Source organism: Etheostoma cragini, chromosome 15 (assembly GCF_013103735.1).
Source record: "Etheostoma cragini isolate CJK2018 chromosome 15, CSU_Ecrag_1.0, whole genome shotgun sequence".
Lineage (NCBI taxonomy): Eukaryota > Metazoa > Chordata > Actinopteri > Perciformes > Percidae > Etheostoma > Etheostoma cragini.
Genome location: NC_048421.1, coordinates 16,568,750 through 16,590,674, shown reverse-complemented (window position 1 = coordinate 16,590,674; position 21,925 = coordinate 16,568,750). Strand labels below are relative to the sequence as shown.

At 39.3% G+C, this 21,925-nt stretch overlaps 2 protein-coding genes across 4 annotated transcripts in view; both read right to left on the bottom strand.

The window, feature by feature from the left end:
- Nucleotides 1-720: 720 nt before the first annotated feature.
- Nucleotides 721-21,925, bottom strand: part of LOC117958584 (TBC1 domain family member 10A-like) — a 22,463-nt gene continuing 1,258 nt past the window's right edge. The window contains exons 1-11 of one of the 3 annotated variants that reach the window (XM_034895057.1): nucleotides 8,765-8,955; nucleotides 8,470-8,564; nucleotides 6,468-7,469; nucleotides 5,542-5,641; nucleotides 5,323-5,430; nucleotides 4,178-4,284; nucleotides 3,570-3,684; nucleotides 2,563-2,628; nucleotides 2,291-2,480; nucleotides 1,919-2,073; nucleotides 721-1,762 (exon numbers count right to left, since the gene is read on the bottom strand). In XM_034895057.1, the coding sequence (XP_034750948.1) occupies nucleotides 833-1,762; nucleotides 1,919-2,073; nucleotides 2,291-2,480; nucleotides 2,563-2,628; nucleotides 3,570-3,684; nucleotides 4,178-4,284; nucleotides 5,323-5,430; nucleotides 5,542-5,641; nucleotides 6,468-7,450 (2,754 nt within the window). In that variant the 5' untranslated portion in view covers nucleotides 7,451-7,469; nucleotides 8,470-8,564; nucleotides 8,765-8,955 and the 3' untranslated portion in view covers nucleotides 721-832. Of the gene's footprint in view, nucleotides 1,763-1,918; nucleotides 2,074-2,290; nucleotides 2,481-2,562; nucleotides 2,629-3,569; nucleotides 3,685-4,177; nucleotides 4,285-5,322; nucleotides 5,431-5,541; nucleotides 5,642-6,467; nucleotides 7,470-8,469; nucleotides 8,565-8,764; nucleotides 8,956-17,642; nucleotides 17,649-21,925 lie in introns of those variants that run through there. The other 2 variants (XM_034895058.1, XM_034895059.1) reach the window with 2 other exon arrangements.
- hsd3b7 (hydroxy-delta-5-steroid dehydrogenase, 3 beta- and steroid delta-isomerase) lies at nucleotides 10,956-20,353 on the bottom strand. Its single transcript, XM_034895060.1, has 7 exons — nucleotides 20,344-20,353; nucleotides 19,565-19,741; nucleotides 17,079-17,234; nucleotides 15,749-15,857; nucleotides 13,024-13,123; nucleotides 12,373-12,535; nucleotides 10,956-11,491 (listed from the first exon to the last, which is right to left on the bottom strand). Exons 2-7 carry the CDS (start codon nucleotides 19,722-19,724, stop codon nucleotides 11,079-11,081), a joined length of 1,101 nt encoding a protein of 366 aa, XP_034750951.1. The 5' UTR covers nucleotides 19,725-19,741; nucleotides 20,344-20,353; the 3' UTR covers nucleotides 10,956-11,078.

Sequence of the window (21,925 nt, the reverse complement as noted above, 5' to 3'; positions counted from 1 at the left end):
ATTGTTAATTTTTCTCCCTCTTTTTTCTGTGTACATCCCTCCATATTTATTCCAATGACAGAAAAATTTGGGGAGAAACACTCTGGACTTGATGGTTTGCAGCCCGAGGGAGACTGAAAACAGGGAGGCCACATATAGAACAGTGACACATTTCACTACACTACTAAGGCACACAATCACTCACAACATTAAACATGACAATAAATACATCCTCAACATTACTAGCATTTCTGTCTTCTGTGCCTTTGTTTGAGACGACATTGAAGTTTTCTTTTTTGTCACAGGCATCCAGATGACCTGTCCACAAATGAGAAATGAGGGGACATGTTGAGTAGAACAGGATCCTATGTACTGTAGGTCAACTTTATTTACATCCTCTATGGCACCATAACTATTCCTGCAAACCTTCAGTTCAACAATCCCTTCAATGTAAATATTTCTCTAACCACTGCCATCCATCTGTTTAAAAAAATAACAAAAAAAGAAAAAATAACTAAAATAGATAATGACTGTAATTTGTAAATTCAGTCTTTTATCCAGTTGAAAAATGATTTTTTTTCCCATTTTACAAAAACTGAAAATGAAAGCATTGACTCGCCCTTGACTTGCCCTTGCCCTTGCCCCCCCCCCCCAAGGTGCTATTAAAACCATGATCCAGTTTTCTCCACCATAGTCCTGGGACTACATTAAGTCTTTGAAATGATGCGTTTTATTGGAAGCTATCCCATTTTTTTCTTATTAATCACTCTCTGATTCTGGGGGTATTTTGTTGCCCTGACCTCTTTTTTGTTTAGCGTCCCTTTTCATTATCCGGGAATGACAGGATGGAAAACTAGGCCGAATCTCTTGCTGCTGTAGCTCCATTTTTGTCTTCAGCTTCTCCTCCCCCTTTGTCTTTTTTCTTCCCCCCTTTCTTCTTCTCCTTTTCTTGCCTCTCTTTCTCCTTTCTGAGCCTATCTTTTTCCGCCTTGTCCTTTTCTTTCTTTTCCTTCATTTTTTTCTTCTCCTCTTCCTTTTCCTTCTTCTTCCCTTCTTTGTTCTTCTTCTTCTTCTTTACGTCTTCCTCACCAGTTGTGGCATCAGCAGCTGGCGCAGCTTCTTTTTTTGAATCTGGAATTAGCAGTAGAGGGGTGTTGTTTGCAGTGGGAGAGGGGATAGTAGACGTAATTTGCTCAGAGACAATCTTAGGGGAGGGGGATAGAGTGCTAGGCGGTGGTGCTGTGCTTTGTGTTGGGACCACAGCAGTACGCTGGCCCTGTGCTGAGTTGTCTTCTGAGACCTGAGCAGGCCCACGTGATGAGACAGCTGGACCCCCGACTAAGGTGCTCGGAATGTGGGGTGCCGCTTCCCTCTGACCTGCCCCTGGAGGAATAGGTGGTTTATGGCTGACGCCTTGTTCTGGGCTTGTTGTTACTTTAGGTCGGGACTGATGCATCAGGCCTTCCATCCCTGATGGCCCTGAGAAGGAGCCCTTCTTGGTTTGGGAATGGAAAGGAGCCTTTGACCTGCGGAAGCCAGGGAGTGAGAGGAGGCTGGAAGAGGCCCTGAGAGGTCCTGGTGGAGGGATCTGACTTCCCAGGAAAGAGAAGCTTCCACCGGAGCTAATGGCGGCGGCTCTGCGTTTGTACTCGAAGATGGCCCTTGTACCGTGGAGGCGCCGGCCTGGCTGGTGTGTCAGCTCCCCTCTGGACTCCTTCCACTTCCTCACCTGAATACGGCACTCCCTCTCTATAAGCCCTTCCGTCACTGGGAGAATGATAATCTGGACGACACATCAGACAAGGACGAGACAGACAGAGGAAGTGATGATTACTAAGCACTACAAGACAAAGTGACTAATAACTTGTGTCGCCGAGTAAAAACAGAAGCAGATTTCGTTTGTGTACTGGGTCTTTGAAGCCAAGAGAAAAACACCCACCTCCTGTACCAATATGTCCTCTCTGATAGTGTCAGGTGAGATGTTCCTTAAACGCTCCATGGTTTCATACATGCCCTGTAGTTCCCGAAGTTTATCCACAGAGCCAAGCATCTGTTTCAGTAGCACCAGGCCCACACGAAACACTATCTTCACCCCTACAACCAGAGACTTTCTGTCAAACTATGGACCAAAAATATAACTAAACTTGACAACTCCTTAAACTGAACAAAAACTTGTCTACCCATGCAAGCATAAAATGTATCCAGTTTCTTATTAGATCATTAGAATTCTTCACCATCTAGAGGTAAGTGTAGGAAAACAGTTACAAACAGACAAGAGAGCTGGTTGAACTGTGTGGACATAAAATGGTACCTTCACAGAAGAACATGTCCCATACACGAAGTACACTGGCCCATGGTAAGGTGCGTGAGAAGATGCACATAAACCACTCAGTCATATAGAGAATCGGGTCAATCTTGAACTTCTTAAGGTGACGGTACGCCATTGGGCACGTACGCTGTAACAGGGAGAAGAATATCTCGCCATCGAGCTGGATCGCTTCCTAAAAGAAAAATATTATGTGTAAATTTAAAGTTCGAAAATTGATAAAAAAGGTCTGACAAAGAGTTAGTTAATTTACTCACCAGGCCAGCACTGTAGTAGCCGGGAAGGTACTTCTCGCAAATCTGGACAAGGCACCAAAAGGCTTGCTGTGAACAGAACCAAATTATAACGGTTAAGGCTGGCAATCAACAGCAAATGAGGTTCAAATGTTAAGCTGTGAGTTGAAACATAATTGCATCAATTCCTACTTTTGTTTCTCCCTTTTTTGCAGCTCTTTTAAAAATGTCAACAATCCGCACATTATAAATTGACTAAATCTTCTCAGTAAATGTAAATGATGGCAAAGCTTTGAGGTGATGAAGAGATAGTGATGTCTGAAAAAAATTAACACAGCCTTCCTGTCCTTTTGTTAAACAGAAAGCGGCCCGCAATTTAAACCGTGACGACCCTTCAGTAGATAAAGATACACCGTTTGTACCATTAATCAACTACAGCAAATTAAAAACCCTTATACACCTATCGGCATACGTCCATTTACATATGGGACTCAATTAACTCAGTTGTCAAACTGTCAAAATATTCATCGGGTAGGTCTATGTGGTCCCCTTGCTGTAAAAAAAGATTGGACCGGACAGAGCAACTGTAACTTGAGTCCTGTCTGTATCACACATGCTTGATATTTGCAGGACACCTTGTCGATTGCTTCAGTCTGGTCAGTGAAGTTTGAGCAGCGTCACCAGTCTGCTGTCTGCTGCTATTTTTAATGCAGCACTTTGTTTTGCTGTTTCCCACGCCAACCCACTTTTCTCACGAGCAGTAAAAAGAGATAAACATAAACCATGATTAAACTAAAACATGCCACATCTGATCAAGCATAACCACTTAAGAAACTGCATCTTGTGGTGTGCTACATAGGAATGTTAGCTCACTGTCCTACGTTCCCAATGATTACATCTTGTTTTGGATCAAGATCAACATCATCTTAATTCAACTCAATATCATCTTACATATTTCCAAACTAACACGGATGAACCACTTTCCTTTCCCACCTAGTGAGAACCTGTACCCCATTGACTCTACCCCTCACCTCAGCAGGCATATGCATGAGCAGCACTGCAGCCACTGGAGCCTGGGCCTGGCAGTAGCCCTCGTCAGGCCGGTAGATAGTGTAAGCCTTCAGGATCCGAAACAGATCCTGTTGCCTGCAGAAGAAATTAAAAAGATTATCTGGTGGCCAAATCCACCGAATCCACTTGACCAGTTCATGCACCTCCCATTGACATGTGAAGTGAAGAATGCAAAATAAAACTAATGGGAATTCAGGAATAAAATAATCTTGACACTACATTTCAATCACTTGTCTTCTAAAAGAAAATGTATCATTATATTCTTACATGTATCGTGACTTTGTATTCTTTGTTTCCATTTTCAATATGCTCTTTTGATATCATTTTCTTAATGACATTGACAGTTTTTGTACTTTATGGGTCTATCATTTTTAACAAATTTACTCTATTTACTCTAATTAACAACATTTTCTTTGTTGTATGCTGTAAACAGTTCCTCCAGGATCAAACATATGTAACAGGCTAATGGTTACATAAAATGTGTGCATTGGAGTCAGAGTGCAGGTTTTTCTTGTCAACCGTGTGTTGTGTACTCTGATGTAAAACTCGCTGATGTTTGTTTGTTTACCCGTGGCCACCACGAGCAGCAAACATCTCATGGAAGGGGAACTGTCTGTGGAGATCCTTCTCTATAATGTCCAGCCATTTAGCTTCTCCCTGCTCTCTCTCCAGCTCCTGCAGTAAAACAAACAAACATTAGATACAAGTTCTAGAAAAATTCTAAAGTGGATTAGGCTGCAAAGCCCTTAATGAAACCACATTTGAAAGTCTTCCTCAGACAACACAAAGAATATCAAGCAGACTGCTAGGACCCGGAGCCAGCCGAGGCCGGACCTCCCAACAGCGTGGACACAGAGGCAGGGCAGGCAGGATTACTGGTCCTGGTAAGAGGCTTACAGAATGCTAGATCTGCGCCTGCGCCCCTTTCACACCTTTCTAGATAAATGGTCCTTTTCAGCCACAAATGCCCATTACAATGATCCTCACTTTAAGTAAGTCAGTGAATAAACAAACTGTAGCTTCACCAACCTTATACAAAGAGAGAAAGACATTCAGCACAAATTTAAAAAAAAAAAGATCAAACTATATTTTCATATTCATTTGATTTGTGGAACCTAAAAAAGATACATTTTGGGGACATCAGTGTTGTTTACAATAAGATAAGAGTGAAAGATTCTGAATGAAACAGGATTGGTTCTGTTTCATGCTTTTTTTTCTTTTTATCTTTTCTTTTTCTTTTTAAATACTAGGAGGCCTGAATCAATGTAAAATGAACTGTACCTAGGGCTGGGCCATTTGGAGAAAATCAGATATCTAGATATTCCAGACCAAATACCTTGATGATGATATTCCAACGATATTATAGGTTTGACAATTAGTGCTTTGACAAAATATCTTCACAGATTTCATATAAATATTCATCATTACTGTGGTTGTACATAGTAAAAGGCAAATAATAAAACAGCAAGAACAGGCTGGTAAATTCAGAACTTAAGCCATTTTATGATATCCAAAATCTAAGATTATTTGTTGTCTCCTATCACGATATTGATATAATATCAATAACCTGCCCGGCCCTAACCATACCTACAAATTTGTTGATGACAGCATCTTAGAACTCATGTTTTTTTGTCATACCCCTCACCCTGTGTGTTACATTTTAAAACGGTATTAAAAAAAGAAGTTAAAAAGACAACATGGTCACAATAATACCTCAAACTTTCCAGGGTTGGCATCTAGGAGCTCTTGGCTGTTGGACAGTAGCTGCCAGGCTTTGGCTCTGAGAGAAGATGGAATCCCCTTCCTGCAGCGCAACTTCACCTTTAATGCACAAAAAGACACACATAATGCTTATGGCATTATGTAGAGTAAAACTAATCCAAATATATCTAAAACACATCCAAATCCAGTCTAAAAAGCTGATATGCATACCTTCTGGAAGCGATGTTTGATCCACTTATCCCAGTTGTAGAACATATCAAGCCATTTTACCTCCCTCTGTCGGGCGACATCTACTCGAACATCCTTTTCACTGTAATATAGAGTAATACATGATGCCGTTTTTGACTTCGAACTGGGAAGTAATCTTTTTACACTCCTACATGTTGCACTCTGATCCGTTGTCATTTGTAACTCTATGGCATAAATTAATTACCTCACTTTCTTTCTTACAATAATTTCCACAACATTATGCTGAATGGCTCAGATACAAAACCTCTTTAATATTGACCAGAATGCAATGCCACTACTAATGGATACTAAATCAATATATTTTTAATTATTCAACAGTGGTAGAGCAATTAGCTTGTCAGAAAAGTAGAAGCAAATCTGACAGAATATAGAGGAAGAGAGCAGATAGGCGTGAGAGGTGATAGCAAAGAAACACACAGTCAGTACATATTGAGTCACAAAAACGTCCTCAGCATTATCTGAGTCAGACCAAGGGGAGATAAAGAATGGGCAGATATGTTTAGAGCAGCAGACAAGGAGAGAAAGACAGAAAATGGAGGGTGAGACCAAGGAGAGGGGAAGATCTCTTTGGGGCATATGGATGACAGAGTGAATAAGATGTTCAGGGAAGGCAAAGAGACAGATTAAAAGGAAGATAGTCAGGATTTACATTTATCTGTGTAGCCATTATTTAATTACTCATATTGCAAATAGAGAGCGGTATTTATGGAACCTTAAAAAAAAAAAGAGAAGTGCCTCTCTCGCAGGCTATCAAACGGCTATTCTGAACATGCTACTTTACTTTTAGAACATCTCAGACCTATCTGTAAATATAATAAAAACACAGTGATCAATATTTTGCATAGTGGACGGGAGTGTGAGTAATTTGTTTATGTCCTAATACTTACGTGCTTTCACTGTACTGACTCCCACCCAGGAAGCCATATTTATCAGTGCGTCTGACAGCCATGCCATTGATCTCAGAGTCTGAGCCCACAGAGCTGCCATCCTCTCCCAGCCCAGATAGAGACTCCAATGTCCCCGACATTAGGCTGGCTGACTCTAGGTAGCTGAGGGTGTCAGGGGCCGGTCGGGGCTTGGGCAGCGGAAAGTCTGGCTCGTGGATCAGTGGGACATTAGGGCTGGGGTGTTCGGTGCCGGGTAGTTCTGCTTTCCTCGCTTCACTTGGAGAGGCAGGCTTTGGGGAGAGCGGAGGAGGCTGTATTTGAGGGGGTTGTGCTTGTTGCAGGGGTTGAGGTTTCTCCTCTTCAGCTGTTGCTGATGCTGCCGTATCGGTGAAGGCTGGAGAAGCAGGCAAGGGGTCTGAAGCTGTGGCAATTTGGGGTTGGCCCACTGTAAATTGACCTTCATCCATGACAGGATTTGGATTGTGGGTGACATGTACATTGGGGTAAAGATTAGGACCAGGATTGAGATCAGGAGAGGGGGGTGCCTGTTGCACTTCACTCTGAGCCATTGGCTCACTTGACAGTTGTGGGGTCTCTGTTTTAGTAGTTAAGAACTCTGCAGCTGGTGGGTCACTGGTCATTTCCTGCTTAATAACATGAGCTCCAGTCTCTGCATCTTTCTGTCCTGATTCCTCTCTCTGTGGAGCATCCTTGTGTACCGACAATGTGAAGGGGGTCTCAGCAGTGAGTTTGGGAGGAATTAAGGGTGGATGGGGAGTAAAGGGTGACTGTGCGGAAGGAGTGTTTTCAGTCAAAGCTTTGTCATTGTAGAGGTAAGACTTAGGTGTGGGCATCTCCCTGGCAGACTCGGGAGCAGGGCTGTTGGTAGCAGTGTGCAGAGATGAGGTTGGAGGGATGGATGGAGCTGCATGATGCTCACCCAGTGCAGGGGGGGATGGGGATAGGGTGGAGATTTCAGCCATGGTTCCACTTTGATCTCTCCTTTACAAAAAAAAAAGATAACATTATGGAGGTGAGTTTTTCTTTGCCAAATAGCAGCTATCAGTTCAGTCTAAACTATTGTAATAAATTACAACTGCAGCAGGATCATAAAAATAGTTGAAATGAAAATATTCTCAGCAACAAGCCTAGCAACTTAAAAGGCCAATTCTTTATGCAAAAGAAGACTAAAGTGTCTATGAAAATCTGACTTCTAGCCAGTTTCTCAATTCCTCTTCTTAAAACAGAAAACAGGATTGGAGAAGCAGCCAAAGAAGTGAACTATATTTTGAAATCATGGATAATCTTGGGAGACAGTGTGCAAACATACACAATTATTATATTAATTATTTAACTGCAACTTTAAATGTGATATTTTGGTATATTATTCTGCGAACAATGTTACAGCAATCAATTTCTAAAGCTACATTTCCTCTTTTGCTAGCTACATTGACGCCCACATTATAAAGTAAAATTGGTTACATTTGTTTTAAAAAACTGATATAATTATAATTATATCAGCAACTTTATTTAAAAAATAACATGAAATCTCTTAGCAGGCATCACACCAAAAATATCAAAAATCGTGCAACTATAATATACCGCTTTAACAAAATTTTACTTTATCAGTGGGCTAGCCGGCATGACAGTAAAAAATGGTTGATAGAGCTGCAATAACCTGGCATTTGGTTATCAACAAAGCGCCCACGACAACCTTACTGATCCAGTAATTTGCTTATGAAGCAGACACGGTCTGTAGTTGTTCAAAACATCTATCGGTTTATCCTAGCAGCTAATAACACCAGCCACTTTGTTGTCATATCCTCTCTTAAGGCCTCTCTTGAAGCGACTCAACTTCCCGATTCCGCAGACAGGAGCAATGGTTTACTAATAGCTAATAGTCATCACGCTCCCTCCCTACCAGGCCCTGGCAGAACAGCGTCCACGGCCTTGTCCACCCGCTGCCCGGTTAATACAACTTCAGCTCTACTGCTCAACTCACCCACGACCGGCGTGTCACTGTGATCCGTCCGCCTGGATAGCCAGGGGGTTCCTATCCGTACGCACCCCCCGCCACAGCTCCGGTTCCACAACCTCCTTCGTAAATACGAAAAAAGCCTCTAACGGGATAGAAACCGCTATATGGGGCGATAACCTGGGAGAGCAAACTGCAATTGGCAAGCTAGCTGGCTAAATTAGCAGCTAAGTTAGCTTATTTTAGCCTATGTAACTATTAGCATTAGCGCCGATAGTGTTCTGTTTCTGTAGCTTAGCTTTTAGCTGAAGGTTTCGGTTACCTCGGTTAGACATTCGGACTTGCTGCAAAATTCTCGCCAAATTCAAGCAACCTTCTAAGTAACAGTTCAGAGTCTGAAACAAAAATTACTTTCTTTGTTTAATTTATCCAACCACAGCGACATGGGTAACGTTACATCCAACACCAGCAGGCTGCATTTCCTACTGACAGCTACGTGCGTGTTCTCGTCAATGTCGTGGGTTACATGCACGCACCCGCACAGGAGCCTCCCTTCCACACACTGACCGTCTATAGCTTCCACAGCAGAAACGTGCTATTGTAAACAATGCATTATACACAGTAGAGGAATGCAACTAAGTACATTCACTCAAGTATTCTTCTTAAGTACACTTTTAAGGTAGGCCTACATACTTTATTTGAATACGGGCATTTCTATTTGAATGCTATTTTGTACTTCTACTCCATTACATTTCAGAGGGAACACTGTACCTTTTACTTCATTACATTTATGGCATATCTGATACATTTAGTTAGGCCTACTAGTTACTTTACTAAATTAGATTATAAATAGAAAAAATAATTACCAGGTGAATCATGATGTATTGTTGTAGTCTAGATTACACAACTGGCAGTATGCTTATATACTTTTTGTTAAGATTAGATCCACCTTTACCAGCTACAGCATTTAAGTGATTTACAAAGAAATGTCTTACTCATTTGGTACTTTAAGAACACATTTTATAGTTTTGTACTTTAGGTCAAGTACAATTATAAATGCATGACTTTTACCTTTTAACAGTATTTCGACAGTGGTAATACTACTTTTACTTAAGTAAAATATCTTAGTACTTTTTCCACCACTGGCTACACATATGTACTGTATCAAATATGCTTTGATATTTATATTTCCTCATAATTGATTTACTTTGACCCCAATCACACACATTCGTTACAGTGTCTCCAGTAATCTTATTTATTTGTAGCCTAAGCAACCCTCAACGTACTTCCACATTTTAACATTCCCTAAGTTTAAACAATGAAGGTAAATAAATTCCATCTAACAAGAAAAACGAGACTTCGGTGTTTCACTTAACTGGAATGTTTTCCTTAAACCAGTGGGTGGCGCAATTTCGTTTATTTACAAGCGATCCTCAACATTCAGGTTTGTGGTATTGCATCAAAACAGCACTCACACACACTTTTCAGAAGTCACACAGCGACACGCTTAGGTGTCAATCATACCAAACATAAATGCTACACAAGTGTTACATCTTTTTTAGTGTTGGGAAGCCATCACAGATTCTTTGTGGGATTATGAGTCATATCTCTGTTTTCCTTTTCACACTAGCGGGCATGTGCTTGTTGTTGTGATTGCCATGGTGATAGCCAAAGGAATGAGGGGACACCCAGGCATGCTGTAACAGCGTCAAATTCTACAAGGGAACTCCCATACACTTTGTCTTACTCACACAAAATAAATACTATCCAGCTGGTTGTCATAGAGTCCGAGGACACATTTCCACAAGAGTGTAAAGACTCTGTGCGTAAACAAAGTTAATCGTTTCCATGGAAATCCAGAGGTGGAGAACACCCAGTTACCATGTTATGGTAAGGAAAACATATGCACGTAGAAACGAAACCAATGATTTAGGATCACCGGTCAGGTCTCCAAGCTGTCTACATTTTCATTATGACGTACACTGCATATCATAATAAAACACATAAATGAGATCAGTCATAGAAACAAGAAAATTCAAACTCTCCCTGTTATGTGAATGAAGTGCAAAAAGAAAACAAGCCATGTAGAATATATTAAATAATCTTTATTGAAACTTACCAAAAATTAAAAAAAACTAAACATGATAAATTTAATGGACAATGTCATTATAAACATTCTTTAAATTATGAAACATAAGATTTTGCCATAATAACAGAATACTGAAGCAAAGGTCTAAAGTCAACATAAAAATGAAGTAAATGCTCTTAAATTTAATTGAACTGTTTAATGTCCAAAAACCTGCATTGGTGGCACAAACTAAACACAAATGAACTGAAGCCAATGGAAATTAATAATTACATTACACACACACATATATATATATATATATATATATATATATATATATTAAAAAAAACACTATTAACGTATGTACTTCATCTGAACAGATGCTTTAATTGTGTGCGAACAATAGATTTACACAAATATAACTAAGAAATACGTTTTTTTTTTAATTCTGTAAATATATATATATTTACTTTTATTGTCACATAATAGCTTGTTACTCCACCCATATCTGGAGTCTGTCGTGTTTAGGTAGGTGCTTCTGATGTGTGTTGCAGTGATTGAGGTAACATTAGGCGTCTTTTGCTGTATCCAGAGGGAATGTGTCAACCCATTTCTGTGTGCGGGCTTTACACTGGTCCCAGTCGTACAGAGGGCGGTACTGGAAGTGGCGCAGGGCTTTGTCTGTGCAGACAGTGAAGGAGGTACAAGCCACAGCCAAGGTATAACGGTTCAGCAACGGTGTGTAGTTGAACAAGGGGCTCATTATCCAGCGAAGCAGGTCATTAAACATGGCCAGGAACCAGATCACCATTGAGGGCATGCGGACCCTTCGGAAGTTAAATTTGCTAAAAAACTGCATGTTAAAATCCTCGTAGTTCTTGTAGGGAGAGTCATCGTAGCAGAAGTAAGCTTCACCTCCAACTGTCAGTGGGCGCTCTCTCAGGGCTCGTGCAGCAAGTACATGCATCCAGGCAACGTTGCCTAGAAACACAAACGGGTGAAGTGGGTGAAAACCCCAAATGAATGATAGAAGAAGTACTCAAAACGTTTGCCATAGTATAAATAGTTAAAGAGTAAATATACTTGAGTGCCAAAAGAAATAAATAGTCATTTTGAAGAAAATTCCAAATTCTCTGGAATGTTTTTTTTTTTTTTTTTTTTTTTTAACAAACAATTTCCTTGCCCTCTTTGGAACTTGTGTTTTTACAAAAGTTCTTAGCAATAACATTTGGTAATAAAAGCTGAATTTATGGCTTATACAAAATACAGAATGAGGCTGAGAAACAAAATAAAAATATAAGCTGGAGTCAAACATGGTTCCCAAATATTTTTATGTGTCAACAATCTTAATATCCTTACCATGAATAGAGCCCAGTATTGTAAAACAAACAATATTTCCCTTCCCCATCATATAATATATACAGTGCTGAATGTACTAATAGCTATCTTGCATTATCAATAGCCAAGATTTATCAACTATAGATACTTCATATGTTCCAGTTCTTCTTCTTCTCTTAACTGTTACTCATGCACACATGCACTATTGGTGATTACTAATTTGGATAACGAAGCATCAGAGGTTTTGTTTGTTTCGACTGACAGTACTGCAAAAACTACATCTAGGACGCTTTCTGTAAAATGCAGAGGAAGTGGTTTTGCACAACAAATGCACTTCTGCTTTAATTCCTGGTGTGAGCATATGTCAATCTAGGTTTTATTTGGTTCTCCTTAGCAGTTTGGTTTACGTGCCTTTGCCTTCAGAGGTAAAATAGCACAGAGGTTGCTTAGTATTCTCTGGCTACATCTGTTGACTCAGACATGCCTTTTAAGTTGTATACGACTTACGAAAACAGTTATTTTACCTGCATAGACTCGTCCATGTTCAGAGTCTTCTGGGACACCACCGATGAGCAAGCCCCCCCTTTGCACGCCCATATTGTAGAAATCCTTAATTAGTTGGTGCCCCTCACCATAGATCCCCGTTGGCCTCAGGGAACATGTGTACAAACACTTCCCACCCTTCACCTGGATAGGAGACAAAACCAAAAAGATTTGGTGTTAGGAAATCAGACAGGAGGCTACAGAAATAAAAACGTAATCACAAAGCGGTCAAAGGGTAGATTTTTGTGGATGTGGATTGTAAACCACAGATGTACCCCCATTGCAAAGCCACAAGGGGATGATCTAGAATTGTGTGGCAAATTTGCATAAGAATTTCCGTCATCACGTTTTGTTTCCGGTCTCAAGCAAAGATATTACAGTATACACTCTGAGCTTTAGCATTTTAGTAGTCAGTGAAAAACATTAATACACATCTGGATGACAAAAAAAAAAGTTCTCTCTATCTGCAGAGTTATGGTTTTATGATTCTCATTTCAACACTGTTGTTTTTTCCTTTTTTCTAAGAGTGTTTTTAAAGTGTACTGTTAAAATGTGCTTTCAATAAATCTGCCTCTATGAAAATACCTGAAACCAGCAAATTATTTGTGAAATGAATGTTAAGAATAAATTACCTTGGTGCCATTAGCATCAAGCAATATTTTCTCTGCCTTTGCCTTGCTCTTAGGATAGGCCATAGTGTGTTTCACTTGGTAAGGTGTGTCTTCATTGCCCCTGTAGAGAAAGAGTTAAACAGTCAGTGGAGGAAGAAAGTGAGCAGCAAGTAGTGTTTTTGTCATGTATGAGAGGAATGTGTGTAAGTAATACCAGACTGAGCGAAGGAGAGACAGATAGGAAGGAAAATAGTGGCTCGTTCCAATGAGCAGACCATGGTTCAATCTTTCACTCTGATGTAATCATTTAACTCATACACACAGAGAGCGAGAGAGAGAGATAACAACAATGGCTGTCAAGGGCTTTGTTGAAGTAGGAAAAGCACTCAGAGCGCATCCCTCAGCTATGAAGGTTTTAGGGACTAAAATTATTATTTTAACAAATTATTACTGTTTTTTTTTTTTTTTATATTGCTAATCGACAGTGGTCACAACTGAAGAAGCCACATGGGCAAAACTCAAACTACAGTCTGCACAACCAACAGTCACCTGAGCTAACATACTGTTACATATGTTCAAGCAACATATCTCCTAACACAAGTCTCAAAACAGGCTCAGTGCAGCCAAACACTATGGACAATCCTCAATGAGATAACACACAATGTCAGTCAGAACACACAGAGTAAAAACCCTAGCATCAAACAACAACAATACAGAAAATATTAACTTTTCATCTTCACAGTTTGTACAATTTGAGTAACTTTACACAACTCAATAGTTTCTTTAAAGAACATATATAGATTTTATGTTATATACCAATTTTCACATAAGGTAAATGAAAAAGAAGGAATGAAAATAAGCAGTTTGCTTCGATATAGTATTTTGTATATTGTAATTTATGGAATTAATTCCAAAAACCTAAAGTTACATTACAGTAACAAAGAATAATGTGACTAATCCTGCCTCTCTCCAGCATGATGCAGCAAGTTGTCTTCATCACATTGGATGTCTGCATCATCTCTAAATACTAATGAGTGTAGTGTTTCCATTTCTTTCACCTCCATTACTTTCTGGAAAAACAGTACAAATGTAGGTTTACTACAGGAAAGGTAGTGTTTTTCACATTTAGTTTTTTTATAGCTGTGTATGTAACCTCAGACATCTGACCTGGAAATATTGGTATCTTACTCTTTTACCGGTTTCTATCAAACGGTACAGTGTATGTTTGTAATTCTTATTTGGTGTTTGCATACAAAAGAAAAACGTACGTGTTCAATAACTAGTCTAAAATAAGACACTTGCTTAGGCTTTCATTTAAAATTACAATCAGCAGTGTTTGGTAGGCACCAGACTGAAATCTACTCTGTTTTGACAGCAGTGTGTTAGCATTCGAACAAAGTGTTGTAAATCCACAGTGTTGTGCAGGTTGTGGTTCAAGCAATAGGCTAAGTGTGTAGAGATTTGGAAACTGTGTTCAAGCAAGAAGTAGTCCATAAGAAAATATGTTGAGTTTTTAAAAGGTGGATTCTCACAGCGCTGGTTGTGGAAACCCAGCTGTCCGTATTGTGTGTGTGCGCGCGTTGAAAAAACATTAAGTGTTTATACAAAGCCCTGGCTCTCTTATTGAGAAACAACAACAAAAGGGGCTAAGAACAATCCACACAACACTGTTCTGTTTGTGCACGTGGACAGGACAGGGGAAAGGTTGTGGTTGTACAAAGTACAAAGAGAAAGGCAGTTGGAGCAAGAGGGACAATAAATCGGGCACATGCTGACATTCTGAAGGAGCAGTGATGGGAGGGGGTGTGTTTGTTTGGGTATTGTGCTTGAATATCAACAATCTTTCTCCAGAATCCCTGACTCCACCTTTAAGATATATTGACAAATAGCAAACAGACAAACCAACAGAGAGACAAATAAGAGCAAAACATTGCTAAAGCAAAGTATTTGTAGGAAATGGACAGACTCACAATAAAACACTTGTAGAGTGAGACTGACCAGAATGCATAAGCTGGTTTCTTCATCCCACCCATTGACCTCCTTGTAAACAGTCTAAGAGTGTATATCACTCACTATACTAAATACAAACAGTGCTTGGAGACAGAATGACTCACATCATCAATAACCTCTGTTGGTCATCGGTTTACATCCCTGCACTATTGTTTTCTGTTATGGTTTTAGAGCATCCCAGCACCAAAATATTTTACTATATTTATGAAAGAACAAAGCATTCTATTGAATAACACAGACGTCCCCGGTGAGACAGCAGCCCTATCTTACATAATATTGTGACAACTGGTAAAGCAAGTTTTGAAATAGATTTACAGACATATTGCTGCTTGGAGCTGTACACGATATGTGTCTGACATACAAGACAGTATAAAGGGAAAATATCACATGAATGTAACAGCAAGATAAACACTGAATGTTGGATATGGCTCCTGTTCAATGTCACCGACTTGGAATGTAAAAGCCCCATGATTATACCACTAAGGTGCTGGATACTGTGTGTTGTTTATTCTTAGTCTTCCCCCGATCTTATCTCTTCTTTACAGGCCTTTGTGTTTTCCATGATGGTGTATTAATGAAATAAATAGAGAAAGGATAGAAAAGACAGTGCCCAAAGCATTTCTGAAAGTAAACAGCAACCTGTGTACTCGGTGAGGAAAACACACACCGACTACATGGCCAGCAAAACTAATTTAATGGAGTTCAAAATCAAGTATTATACTTCTTTTAGCTTCACCTAATAAAGTGGTCTCCGTTGACGTTGGGACCAATCACTTCCATGCTGCTGGTGTAGACCAGCCACTGGATGCCACACTCCACACAGGCATTGATCACATTCTCCGTTCCTGAGACGAGAGAAAACATTGTCATTTAAGAGATGGAGGATACTAGGTTTGGATAGACTGAATTTTATTTTTTATTTTCTTAACTGGAAGTCTTGATCCTGCACTCTTATATTGAGTTAATCGCCCTTCACCTGCAATCCTTACAAATTCCAGGAGTAAGAGTGAATTTATGTCTCCAAGACTAAAAAAAGAGGGCGTTTACATGAAATTCTTTTGAAACCCAACACGTGAACTAATGACACATTCTTCTAATATTTCTCTGCTGAAGGAACCTAGAGTGAACCACCCATCCCAATCCAACCACATCTCCGGTCCTCAACTTTACACACATGAACAAACTTCTCTTCTGAAGTTCTGGCAAGACATTAACAACTTCCAGACAGATAAGAGTAAATTATTTATTCAGCTTTTCTATGAGATCTGTTGTACTGGAGGACAGAGAAGGACTGGTTCATTGTTTTAATATTTTGTTCGGATTTTGTTCACAGTAGGAAAATATAGAGTGATAATATTGTCAGCCGTGTCTTTCAAACACATTAAGATGAGCACACACATGCACGCACGTTTTAACCCAAACAAGTCTTTAGGCTGCATTTAGTCATAGTCACAGCTACAGTGAATGAAAGCACTAGTATTACCATGTCTTCAAAAACAAGAAGGAAGTCGAGTGGTCCATTAGGAAACTCTTGGCTTGGCTCACACATGCTATTTTGTGCTAAATGCGGTCTATGGATTATATATACTTTATTCTATTTTTTTGCCTCTTTTGGTTTGGTGTTTTAAATGACAATTGAATTCTTGTCAGGCTGAAAAAAACACTTCAAACAGCATGTGACACTTACTCACTTAACACTGAAACCCACACTAATAGGGTTACGCAGTTACAGTAAGAGCATGATGACCAACCATGCTTTGTCAATGAAAGAGAAACTCTGCCCTACATTATATTACAAAATTAAAATAGTCCTTTGTCCAAGTCTGAGTATCTGTCACACCAGAAAGTGGCAACATGACTGGCTAACAATGGCAATATTTGTCTCAACATTCAGGATGACTTAATCATGGCCAACATTTTTGAAATCATGGGCAATGTCACAACCTTGAAAGTGATCCAAACAGGAGGAGGTCTGGGTTTCCTGTGGTTTTCCTCAGTAAAACATTATTTAAAACTGAATAACTCATTGATGTTTCCTCCCCATGCCTTTTCTCTTGAAGTCCCACCTGTGACGTTGACAGACACAATGAGGGTCTCTGGGATCTTGTGCCAAACGTCCACCAAGCTGGCTGTGTGGATAACAACATCGGCCCCCCGGGAGGCCTCCAAAACACTGCTGTAGTCAGTGATGTCCCCCTGAATGACTACCACCTTTGTCCGATCTGAGTGAGAAACAGGAAGAAAAATGTCACATTGTCTGTATCTGATCATGGATAAGTTATTTTTTTTTTCTTCTACAAAGGCTGGGAAGAATTGACTTACTGTGTTTGTTTACCTATTACAAAACATTAGTTTGTTTTTTGACAACACGATGTGACGTCTATGTTGTATAAAGATACGACTTGTGTTACATTTGCATTCTCTTTCCACAAGTCCTCTTTTGTCATTGTAAATATAAATTAATTTCAACGAAGAAACAATTATAGAATTAAAAAACAAACAAGGAGCATGTAAAGTCTCTCTTAACTTAACATAAGCCTTCTTGGCTGACCTGGTTGAATAAAAACGTGACACATTCAGGTACTTCGAGACAAAAAGCAGACCTCCTCAGGGACAACAACAGTGATAACTTTGCCCAAAATGGTATAAAACAACAAGAGACCTAGCTCCCAAAGAAACAATATTCATTCCTGCAGCAATGCTTGCTCTCATTATCAGTTCTGAAGGCCTTGAACTTCCAGCTAATCTTTGCGTCCTTGAAATGCTAATACAGCAGATAAGGAGAAAAGACAGAGTCCTGTAGCTGTCATAGAAAGGAGTCGGACTTTTGAACATCGAGTCAGAGATCCCATCGCAATTCAGACACTCCTTCTGGAGTTTGCATTACCATCTGTTATTCTAATAATTACATAGAGACATTTAATTACAGACTTAGAGTCTAAGTCTGTAAAGCCTGTAATCAGACGTTCCTACATAAATAAATCAATATCAACCCAGCACACAATCAAACATGTCCTTTTCTGTGAGGCCTGGATGTTACAGACACTGAGTTCTCCTGTTACCGTTATCTGAACTTACTTGTTACAAAAACAGCAGGCCTCAGTCCTTTCTTAACAATGAATAATAAAAGCGGAACAGGCCATTTTCACAGTGGCCAAGGGGCATCACTTGAGATTGAGCGACCAACAGTATAAACACTGGTGGCAGTTAGCCAGTCTATCTCTCTCCCCTGCATTCCCCCCCTGTTTAGTTTTGTTACATTTAGTTCATCATTACAAGAATTTCCATTTTAGTTATGTAAAATAAACTTCTTAAATGTCCAGCCTCGAGCCTGGTTGTGACAAACGTTAGCTATAAAATGTCACCAGGAAAGAAAAAAAAAAAAACTGCTGTTGTTTTTACTTTAGAAAATAGAGACTAAACATGTTGAGGCAGATATGTGAACCACATCAGGTCACCACGTCAGGTTCCATGGAAAACATGTAGCTCAAAAGGTGGTGACATTAACTGTAAACAGTTCCAAGTTGTGACGTGAAAGAGATGTGTCAAAGCCTACAATGTCAGGTTATAACATCTTTATCCTGCCACAGGAAATTAGGGAGATGGCTATCCTGGATTCCCTGCACAGCTGTCATCTCTGTCATGGCAGAGTGACCATACAGCGTGTGAGAGGAAAGAAAGGATGTTCATATGTTTCCCCCCATGTGGAGACACTTAATTCAGCTGTATGTCCCATCACCTCCCTTCATACTACTAACACCTAATCTTCTATTATTATGTATTTTTTGCACACACATCACACATCATTTACAACACTGGTTGTAAGTGTTTGTTACCACATAATTTGCCTTCATCAGTTAAACCCTTTTCAGAGAATAGTCAACTCAATTACCAGAACCATGTGGTTACCATGTAACTCCATGATATAGATATTATAGATATATAACATTAATACACACTAAACATTCTGGCCAATGCTAACCGAATTTGGGTCAATCTACCACCACCCCAACGAGTTAAACCCACCCACTATATAACACACAATCATGTTTAAAAAAGTGTTAATTTTGCCCAGTTTAGTGTAATTGATATCATTTCAATTGGGATATTTAGCCACACCCGACTGTGGTTATTTTTGACCGAATAATGATGTAATTTATATTAATAGGACTATTTGAAATTGCTATTGGGTCATACATTATAGAACCAAAAACGGTAGTGTTATCTAGCTAAACAAAACAAGCTTTTTACAAGTTTACCGTAAAACTTAGACTAAATGACAATCAAACCACAAAGGATGTGACGTGTAATTTTCAAACAAACATTACAGTTCACTCGACAAATAACACTGTCACCTGAACACCTTCTTCCCAATTTGGATTATTGAACAAACAGCTGAAACCCCCAATGAACAAATAAGGCCTTTGGAACCATTCATTTTGTTTTTAAGATGACAGAGAATCTGTTAAAGAACCATTAACGATAACAGACAAAACATTCAAATTAGCAGATTTTTTTAGATGCCGCTAGGTATTTAAACGTTTTAGCCTACCTGTGCTGAGACCTTGTAAACTTGTGTCTATGTGTTTGTCAAAAACCCGGACCTCCACCAGGTTGTCCTCTTTCTCCAGCAAAACCCTCAGCAAATGCTTCCCGAGAAAGCCGCATCCTCCGGTGAGCAAATAAACGAGACCCCGCTGGTGTTCCGACATGCTGCGAGAGTGTTATGCTAACCGTCCCGTATCTCTCTGAGCACCAGTGAGCACTAAGCTTTGCATGGCAGACAGGGCTATTATAGGAGCGCAATTTTTTGAGGAGTGTTTCTTTTTTTTTTAAACCTTTATTGATACGTATAGGATTACACGTGTACTGGTTGTAGGCTACATTTAAGTACTGTTCTTAAATTCAATTTTGAGGCACTGGCCTACTTTACTTGAATATTTCCATTTTCTGCTGTTTTTTAATTCTACTCCACTACTTCTCAAAGGGCTACTTTTTTTGTAGGCTACTTTTTACTCCCCTACATTACTTTTAAAGCGTAAATTAGCTTTCCAGATTCAGATTATATATATATATATATTATCTGCTGAGTCCACTCCAACTGACCAAACAGTTAATTTGACAAAGCCACTAAAATCCCCCTAAATTTAACTTTCTAACTTTTTTTATCTTATGAAAGCACTATGTCAAACAAAATACAACAATGAGTTATTATGCATAATTGCCAATGATTGGCCACGGATTTTTACTTTGTACATTCAAAATACTTTCTCCATTTGACGGACATTAACCTTGGGTTTTGAAAGAAAAAATATGTCCCCTGAGATTAATCAGTGACATCCTGATTTAATAAATAGTTACAGGTTTACTTTCAGTCCTTGAAGTACACCCCATTCACTGTCAAGATCATTTTACACCATTATTTGAAAGACCGGTCAAAGGGCAGTCTACTTTAGATTCGCACCAAATGCATGCTTTTGGGGGAATTGTTGGGTCTCTGTAAATTGTAAGGTGGTCTAGACCTACTCTATCTGTAGAGTGTCCTGAGATAAATTCTGTTATGATTTGACACTATGCATAAAATTGAAGAGAATTGATCAAATTGATAGAACTTTATTGGGTCATCTGATAAGAAATATAATCAGTTTATCAGACGTTTTGTAGCTCCCTCTAGTTTAGTTTACATAAATTCACATTGAAGTGCCGGCGGAGGGGTCCCTGCCCACCCTGATACAGGTCTAGGCAAAGCCCTGAATGTGCTGAAATCCTTGATATAACCCTGCGTACACCTGACCTGTGCTGGGCTGCTGCGATTGACATTTTGATTATTGAATATTTTTGTATGTTTTTAACTGGTCCTTGGCCTCCTGCAATTTCCCAAAAGTGGTCCCCAGGTACAGCAGGTGAGTGACCCTGCCCTAAGACTCATAAACATACTTTGTATGTGCAAAATCAGTGGAATTTCTCTTTAATTGATCATTTTTGGTGCCACTGTAAAACTTTAAAATTTTACCTTCTCGTTTCTTTAATTTCTTCTGCATGAAATCAAAACAAACAACTATCAGGTGGGATTTCATGGATCAATACTATACAATAGTAGGTTAGGGTTTCATGTAGACAAGTTCTACGGTTCTGGACAAAAGTATTTGGATACATTTGCTGTTACCCCTGTAACAATGAGGCAATAATATGTTGAACTCTGGTGCACTGTTTTGAATGTGACTTCAAACCAACAAGCAACATCCTGCCATTTACAGTTTCAGCCAGGCTTCTTGGAACCCAGAGGAAAACCATATATCACATGATACCACAAACAAGGGTAGTGCTGTAAACCATTTACATGACAGACCTCAGTTGATGATATTTTGCAATATGTTATTAGCAGGTTCTCAAAAAAACTACCGTTTGAATTTATCTGCATGGAAGAACACTCTTCAGATAGAGATCTTTGTAGAGGACTGGGAGAAGAATTGTCTTCTGGCTCACAAACAAACTATAAATACCAGATAACTCATACAGTACATTGATGCAGTATAAATGGCTGCTCAGGACCAACTCTGTCCAGATGTTCTAAAAAGCTTTTGAGCTGATTTCTTAAGTGAATGAATGTCTTGTTCCCATTGAAGCCAAATTATGTTTATTACAATGATAGCTTTTTCAGTAAATGTTAAAAAACACAAACAAATTAAAATTGTGTTAAAAGCTAAAACTGAAAACGCAAAGATAGTCAGAGACCTAATCCTAATCAATACATTTAAGAGATGTTTTGCAATCTGGCATTAGGGAAACTGACGCCAACAATGAGAGGTAAAGTTGAGATTTGACATAAAAGAAAACTGTCTAGTTAATTTTAACAGAGTGTTACACAGAGAAAAGGCTTGCCTTGTTTGTCAGTCAGACACAGTTTAAACCC

Bases quoted from the DNA above. Each gene is read 5' to 3' on its own strand.
- hsd3b7 (XM_034895060.1), bottom strand. From the start codon at position 19,724: ATGTCGGAACACCAGCGGGGTCTCGTTTATTTGCTCACCGGAGGATGC. The intron at 13,124-15,748 runs GTGAAGCTAAAA...CTTTCTCTACAG, and splicing joins AACGGAGACCACTTTATTAG to GGGCAATGAAGACACACCTT. The intron at 11,492-12,372 runs GTAAAATAACTG...TTGTGTTTCTAG, and splicing joins ACATGGACGAGTCTATGCAG to GCAACGTTGCCTGGATGCAT.